Below are 8,754 nucleotides of genomic sequence, written 5' to 3' on the forward strand. Positions count from 1 at the left end.
ACAATCACGACACACACAGACACAATCACGACACACACAGACACAATCACGACACACACAGACACAATCACGACACACACAGACACAATCACGACACACACAGACACAATCACGACGACACACACACACACGACGACACACACACACACGACGACACACACGACGACACACACGACGACACACACACACACGACGACACACACGACGACACACACACACACGACGACACACACACACACGACGACACACACACACACGACGACACACACACACAGACACAATACACACAGACACAACAGACACAATCACAATACACACTGCTGAGTTTTTAGACCCATGTGTATTTATGTGCAATTATTGAACAGACTTTTTATAAAGGTTTAATGAAGAAAATTAAAATTTGTTTGAAGCATAACCCCCCCCCCCCCACCCACACACACACACCAGAATGTCTTAAACTTCATACTTCCGCCCCCCCAGTCCCCCCCAACACACACTCTTCCTCCATACTCTCCCCCCCTGTACTCTCCCCCCCCCCCCTACTCTCTCCTCCATATTGAATATTTTTGTTTAACAAATGCTAAATTAAAAACGTTTATGACCTGTGTTTTCAGGTTAAACAGTCATCAACTTGACAGACAGACAAACCGAGATGACACACAGACTCCAGCTGTGTAAATGACCTCCAGCCTTCGTGTGTGTGTGTGTGTGTGTGTGTGTGTGTGTGTGTGTGTGTAAATCAGCAGCTTCCTTATTCATCAGGCCAAAGACACACTGTTTCTCCACCCAACTTCTCCAGCATCTCTACCGAACACTTTACGTCAGTGTACGATGTCTTGATGTGATGTGTGAGGATAATTATTACGATCTTGTATTGTTGATGAAAGACTCCAGACGTGCGTGTGTGCATGTTTCATTTGCAGTTGTTAAAGTTGCTTTCATAAATAAACAATCCATTTCAAGCACACACTGCTGTCTTCCTCTTTATTGCACAACCTTCAGAATTTCATAGCGGAACTGCAATCAAGTGTTTGTGAAAACCTGCACTGAGTCTGTTTCTGCGCTGTGGAGGAATTTTACTCCACTCATCTCTGCAGATTTGTTGTAATTCTGCCACATTGGAGGGTTTTCAAGCATGAACCCGTTTTTAAGGTCATGTCACAGCATCTCAATAGGATTCAGGTCAGGCTTTGACTAGGCCACTCCAAAGTCTTCAGCCATTCAGAGGTGGACTTGCTGGTGTGTTTTGGATCAGAACCCAAGTTCGCTTCAGCTTGAGGTCACGAACAGATGGCCAGATATTCTCCATCAGGATCTTTTATTAAACAGCACAATTCATGTTTCCATTGATCACAGCAAGTCTTCCAGGTTCTGAAGCAGCAGAACATCCACAGACCATCACACTACCACCACCATATTTTACTGCTGGGATGATGTTTTATTTCACACTGTGTGGTGTTTTTTACTTTTATGCCAGAAGTAATGGGACACACTTTCCAAAAAGTTCAACTTTTGTCTCATTAGTCCACAGAGTATTTCCCCAAAAGTCTTGGGGATCATCAAGATGTTTTCTGGCAAAACTGAGACGACCATTTATGTTCTTTTTGCTCAGCAGCGGTTTTGGTCTTGGAGCTCTGCCATGCAGACCATTTTTGCCTTCTTTATTCTTCTTCTCATGGTGGAGTCATAAACACTGACCGTTAACTGAGGCAGGTGAGGCTGCAGTTCTTTGGATGTTGTGGGGTCTTTTGTGAGCTCTTGTATGAGTCATCGCTGTGCTCTTGGGGTAATTTTGGTCGGCCACTCCTGGGAAGGTTCTCCACTGTTCCATGTTTTTGCCATTTGTGAATGTCTCTTACTGTGGTTCTCTGGAGTCCCAAAGCTTTAGAAACGGCTTTATAACCTTCTCTAGACTGATAGTGCTCACTATCTTTCTCATTTGTTTCTGAATTTCTTTGGATCTTGGCATGATGTCTGGCTTTTGAGGATCTTCTGGTCTACTTCACTTCAGGTCCTATTTAAGAGATTTCTTGATGGTGAACAGGTGTGGCAGTAATCAGGCCTGGGTGTGGTGAGAGAAATTCAACTCAGGTGTGATAAACCACAATTTTAACAGGGGAGCAAACACTTTTTCACACAGAGCCATGTAGTTCTGCATGTTGTGTTCACTTGTGTTCTCTGTTACTAATATTTAAATTAGTTTGATGATCTGAAACATTAGAGTGTGACAAACATGCAAACAAATAAGAAATCAGGAATCACTTTTTCACACCACTGTAGATATATATAATATATATATATATATATATATATAATCGTTTTCCACAAATGAAAGACACACAATTTCTATTCAGACTCCTCTCCATCTCCTAAAGACTTCTTTCCACCTTCATCTCCTCTCCATCTGCTCATCACATCCATCATGGACTGAAGGATGACCTGGACCCCCCCCCCCCCCTCCCTTACACACACACACACACACACACACACACACACACACACTGGATGTTCGCTAGCAGGTTTCGCGGTGGATCCATGCCTTGCCACAGGGACGATGATTGTCGACCAGTTGACGTTGTTGACCACCAGTGTTTTCCCCCTATAGGACATCTTCAATTCAATTTATGTTTATTTGTATTGAGCTTTTAATAATGAACATTGTCTCAGAGCAGCTTTACACAGATAATGTGGTGATAAAAATGAAGATGTTCTTTATAAGTGTAAGTTTGTCCCTGATGAACAAGTCGGTTCCTTGAGAGGGAGATCCTGGTAATATTATTCACGTGAGCCTCAAAGGAAAGACTCGGGTCAATAATCACACCGAGGTCTTTGACTGCTGTACACACTGAGACAAAAACACCATCCAGAGATGCTACAGAATCTGAAAGTTTACTTCTAGCTGCATGTGGTCCTAGTAAACGTACTTCCGTCTTATCTGAGTTGAGCAGAAGAAAGTTATCAAGCATCCACTGTCTAATGTCCTTTACACACTCCTCAACATTGTTAAGCTGATCTCTCTCATCTGGCTTTGCTGAAATATACAGCTGTGTGTCATCAGCATAGCAATGGAATCTAATACCATGTTTATGTATAATTTCACCCAGAGGCAGCAGATAGAAAGAGAAAAGCAGTGGGCCTATTTACATCAACAAACTAATAGAGATCAGTCAAATGAGACCTGAGCCAGGAGAGAGCTGTTCCCTTTATTCCCTATACCCCCCCCCCCCGGCCCCACTTCCCCCTCACGTTTCTCTTTACTTCCTCTCTCGGTCTCTCAGGTTCCACATACAATGTTTCTATGGCAACAGACAGACAGAGGACAAAGCTGGATTTGATAGAGCACCATCAGTGTGTGTGTGTGTGTGTGTGTATAGATATAAAAATGTGAGAATTACCATGACAACAGCAACCAGGATGCATGGCTGTGAGAGCAAATGAGTTGGTAACACTAACACTGCATTTTGCAGCCACGTGTGTGTGTGTGTGTGTGTGTGTGTGTGTGTGTGTATAAAATGGTTTATTTATACCACTAGTGAGATCAGATCACAGATCTCTGGGGATCAGACATAAGCTTTGAAATGATACTATGTTCAGAATGATGTGAGGTCCAGAATGGGGTGAGTTTGAGGAGGAGGCGTTGTTAAGGAGAATGTGAAGTTCAGGATGATGTAAGGTTTAGAACGAGGCAAGGTTAAGGAGGATGTAAGGTTTAGGACAAGGTGAGGTTGAGGAGAGTAAGGTTCAAGATGAGGTGGAGTTGAAGAGGATGTGAGGTTGAGGACTAGGGGAGGTTGAGGACAAAGGGAAGGTTTAGGACAAGGGGAAGTTGATGACTAGGTGAGGTTGAGGACGGGGCGAGGTTAAGGACTAGGTGAGGTTGAGAAGGGTGTGAGGTTGAGGATGAAGTGAGGTTTAGGATGTGTGGTTGAGGATGAGGCGAGGCTGAGAAAGAGGTAAGGTTCAGGCCGAGGTGAGGTTGAGGATGATGCGAGGGTCAGGACAAGGTGAGGTTAAGGAATATGTGAGATTCAGGATGAGGTGAAATTGAGGTGGATGTGAGGTTGAGGAGGAGGTGAGGATGAGGTGAGATTGAAGAGGATGTGAGTTTATGCCGTATGAGTAAAGTGAGGTGTTTAATCAGGTTGTAAAATGAGTGTTCATTTTATTCACGTCAATGTTTTTTTTTTTTTTTTTTATCAGCTCAAATAAAACCCAACCTAATCATTGGTGTTACACAACTCAGGTGACTCTCAGTGTCTGAAGCCTGGATAAATGGGGAGGGTTTTGTTTTGAAGGACATCCAGCGTAAAACGTGCCAAATCAAATATGCAGATATCGGATCAGACTTTTATACCGGATCGATGGAGGCCTGGGTCACCAACAACCACCACAGGTATCATTAACCAACAGAGTACCGGTGTAAATTAGGATACTGTTGGCTGAAGGAGGAGAAGGCGAGGAGGAAGATGTCTACAGAGACAGCAGGGAAAGGAGAAGTGGAGGAGAGTGGAGGTTCGGGTTGGTACTTCAAATGTAGGTACTATGACTGGTAAAGGGAGAGAGATAGCTGATATGATGGAGAGGAGTAAGTTAAGTCAAGTCACGTTTATTTCTAAAGCACTTTTCACAACAGACTTTGTCTCAAAGCAGCTTTACAGAATTTAACAGTTAAAGGTGAGCGATGTGCATTTATCCCTGATGAGCAGCCATGGTGACTGTGGCAAGGAAAAACTGCTGTAGATGTTATGAGGAAGAAACCCTGAGAGGAACCAGATTTAAAAGGGAAACCCATCCTCATTTGGGTGACATCAATAGTTTGATTATAGTCTTTAAACACTATAGCACACTGAAGAGTGAGAAAGATATATATGTTGTGTGTTCAGGAGACCAAGTGGAAACTGTTAACCCTATTATGGTGTGGATAGAAAGAGAAATGGTGTAGGGGTGATTCTGAAGGAAGAGTACAGTAAGAGTGTAGTGGAGGTGAAGAGAGTTTCTGATAGGGTGATGAACGTGAAGCTGGAAGTAGAAGGGGTGATGATAAGTGACAGTGTAGCTAGACAGCATCGGATGGTGGTCTGTAGGATGGTTTTGGAGGTGAAGAAGAAGAAGAGGAGAAGAGTGAGTACTGAAAGAAGAATAAGATGGTGGAAACTGAAGGAGGAAGACTGTAGTGTGAGGTTCAGGGAAGCGGTCAGACAGGAGCTTGGTGGTGGTGAAGAGGTGCTGGATGATTGGGAAACTACTGCAGAGGTGATAAGGGAGACATTTAGGAAGCTTCTTGGTGTGACAACTGGAAATAAAAAGGAAGACAAAGAGACATGGTGGTGGAATGAGGAAGTGCAGGAGAGCAGAAGGAGAAAGAGGTTGGAGAAACGGGATTGGGATCGACAGAGAGATGAGAAAAGTAGGCAGGAGAACAAGGAGATGCAGCAGCAGAGTGAAATGTACAATGTTTATCTAGGCAGATTATAATCAGATCAGCATTAGGGTTAGAATCAGGAGATGATTAGATGCGAGATGTTCTCAGGACAGGAGAAAGAATATATAATGAGAATTGTATGTTTTGAGATTAGAGGACTTTCAGAGAATCTAGATTGAAGCATTTGATAATAAACAGGACCAGCATGGGGGAATTCTGGGATAAAGAGCAGAGAGGAAGCCAGACTCACTAGTGTTTATTATTCATAAAGATCAGACAGGAGGAGTTCATTCTCACAGGAGAACACACTGAGTGGTGTGATGAAGAAAAGAGGACACTAATCAATTCAATTCATGTTTATTTGTGTTTGGCCTTTTAATAATGAACATTGTCTCAGAACAGCTTTACAAAGATAATGTGGTGATAAAAATGAATAAGTTCTTTATAAGTTTGTCCTTGATGAACATGTCAGTGGAGACTGTGGTGAAGGAAAAACTTCTGGGTTTCCTCTTCTGGGTTGCACTGAGTGTCCATTTATTACAGATAAACGATGTTGAGGTGCAGTGATGGAGATCAGAAGCAAACTGTAGTCCTAAGTCAGTCTGTTGATATAAACTACAGTCCAAATCCATCCTCAAAGGTCCTGTTCTTACTCCATAATTTCATGGAACCACCCAAGGCGTTGATGAGAAACATCTCCAGCTGCACAGAGTCGCCTCTAATTGAAGAGAACACTATCCAGAGGCAGACCAGGACGAAGTGGGAAGATCCGTGGAGGGAAGAGGACCAGGAACAGTGATCACTGGAACCTCAGGAGCGTGTTTAACTCGACCAAGAAAAAGAGAGAGAGAGAGCGAGAGAGAGAAGAGGGTGACAGGAAGAGAAGGATATTGATTATTAAGTCTCCTGATTGTTGTATGAAAGTTAATGTCACTGTGCAGTTTGGACTCCGGTAAGACTTGCTATAGCAGCAGAACTAAAAGGGGGGAAGCAGAAGGAAACACAGACATGAGGATCTCTGGGATAAGAGACGACCCACCACACCACCATCAACAAACCTGAGTGAACGTGTGAGAGTGAGGAGACGACAGCATACAAATATCCCAGTTCACCAAACACTCCATATCCATGATCCCTCCAGATCTGCTCCTTTACCTCACAAACACCTACTGACTAAAGACTCCACTAAATAAATGTGTTCAGCCTCAATTCGAACACTGAGACTGTGTCTGAGTCCCGAACACTGATTGGAAGGTTGTTCTATAACTGTGGGGTTTATAATAGAAACATCTGCCCCCTGCTGGAGTCTTCATTATTTGAGGTACCAACAAATAGCCTGCACCTTTTGATCTAAGTAGGCGTGGAGGATCATCCTGGTACAGAAGTTCACTCAGATACTGCGGCGTGAGAGCGTTAAGTGCTTTATACGTCAGTAGTAGTATTTTATAATCAGTGTGAGATGGAATTGGGAGCAGTGTAGATGATTAAAACAGGGCTGATGTGCTCATATTTTCTAGATCTAGTGAAGACTCTTGCTGCTGCATTCTGAACTAACTGAAGCTTATTTCTGCACTTACTCCAACACCCAGACAGTAAAGCATTACAGTAGTCTAATCTAGATGTTACAAAAGCATCTACTTGTCAGGAGCACGAGAGGAAGGACCCAAATGCAGGACGCAGGAGAAATTCAAAAGGCAGTCTTTAATTGGGAAAACAAAAAAAGAGGCAATACAAACTGTCCGAAAACTAATGTACTTCCCTTAAAAAGAGCATAAAAAAACAAAGAGCAAAAAAAGGGAAAAAACAACAAACCAGGAGCAGGGCAGAAGAGACCGGAAGAACAGCAAAATAATTACAAACAAACGTTCAACAACCGGTAGAAAATCAAAAACTGCCGGGAGAAAAAAGAGAGATCCAAATTGAAAGCAAAAATAATCCACAGGAAAAAAAACAACAAGAAAGTCCCGAAAAACGTACACAAAAGCCAAAAGACAATCTGGCAAGGGATAACAGGAGCCGGCGTCTATTTATACACACAAAAGATGGCCGCCGCGTTCCGCCGGCGCCACACCAGAAGCGGAAGTTGGACTGCCGGAAGTTGGATTACCGGAAGTGCGCGTTCCGTCGACTGACAGTACCCCTCTCCCCAAGGTGGCTCGAGACGACCCTCCAGGCTGCTCAGGATGGTCCAGATGAAACTGAGAAACGAGGCTGCGGTCCAGAACATGCCGCACAGGAACCCAGGAGCGCTCCTCCGGGCCATAGCCTTCCCAGTCCACCAAATATTGAAGGCCTCTACCCTGATGGCGGGAGCGGAGCAAACGACGCACCGTATAGGCCCGCCTATAGCCCCCGTCGACGACCTGGGTGGGTGGTGGCTGTCCAGCGGAGGGCACCAAGGAACATGCCCTGACAGGTCGGAGTCGGGAAACACACAGCAACCGGGTTAATGACCTTGGAGATGGGGAACGGTCCCAAAAATCGTGGGGCGAGTTTGCGACACACAGCCTTGAGAGGAAGGTCCTGAGTGGAAAGCCACGCCTTTTGACCAACCTGGTAATGAGGTGCAGGACAGCGACTCCAATTGGCCCAGCGAGCATAGCTCTGGGAAGCTCTAAGAAGTGCTGTGCGGGCCCTCCTCCAACTGAATCGACAGCGCTGAAACTAAGTCAATGCAGATGGGACGGAAGCCTCAGTCCTCCTGGGTAGAAAATAGAGGGGGTTGATAACCATAAACTGTCTGAAAGGGAGATAATCCAGTGGCGGCAGTAGGTAACGGATTATGGGCGTACTCAACCCACAACACCTTGAAGGACCGTGAGGAGGCATCTTGGGCACAAAGGACACGGAGTCCGGTCTCTAGCACCTGATTGAGCCTCTCAGTCTGGCCATTGGTTTGCGGGTGGAACCCAGAGGAGAGGCTGATCGAGACCCATAGGAGGCGAAAGAAAACTCCTTCCAAAATCTGGCTGTGAATTGAGGGCCCCGGTCAGAGAGGATGTTACGAGGAAGACCATGCAGACGGAAAACGTGCAGGAGAAGGAGCGCAGCGGTCTCCTTAGCAGAAGGCAGTTTGGCCAGGGGAATAAAATGTACCATTTTCGAGAACCGGTCCACCACATTAAGAATGACTGTGCTTCCAGTGGAGGGGGGGAGACCGGTAACAAAATCCAGGGCAATGTGAGACCAGGGGCTTTTAGGCACAGGAAGTGGGCGTAGTAACCCCAAAATCACGGACATCTTTCCGGACAGTGGGCCACCAGAACCGCTGCCGGAGGACGGACAGAGTTCGGGGAAACCTGGGATAGCAAAACAGAGGTGAGCTGTGACAC

The 8,754-nt window shown here is 45.1% G+C and overlaps 1 protein-coding gene and 1 long non-coding RNA gene across 2 annotated transcripts in view; one reads left to right on the forward strand and one right to left on the reverse strand.

The window, feature by feature from the left end:
- Nucleotides 1–967, forward strand: part of phlda1 (pleckstrin homology-like domain, family A, member 1) — a 28,420-nt gene extending 27,453 nt beyond the window's left edge. The window contains exon 2 of the mRNA XM_083529080.1: nucleotides 615–967. Coding sequence (XP_083385206.1) covers nucleotides 615–619 — 5 coding nt within the window. The 3' untranslated portion in view covers nucleotides 620–967. The remainder of the gene's footprint in view (nucleotides 1–614) is intronic.
- Nucleotides 1–7,048, reverse strand: part of LOC310719402 — a 52,448-nt gene extending 45,400 nt beyond the window's left edge. The window contains exon 1 of the long non-coding RNA XR_014531469.1: nucleotides 6,097–7,048. This is a non-coding gene — a long non-coding RNA (uncharacterized lncRNA). The remainder of the gene's footprint in view (nucleotides 1–6,096) is intronic.
- Between the last annotated feature and the right edge of the window lie 1,706 nt (nucleotides 7,049–8,754).

Source organism: Silurus aristotelis, assembly GCF_946808225.1.
Source record: "Silurus aristotelis genome assembly, chromosome: 24".
Taxonomy (NCBI): Eukaryota; Metazoa; Chordata; class Actinopteri; order Siluriformes; family Siluridae; genus Silurus; species Silurus aristotelis.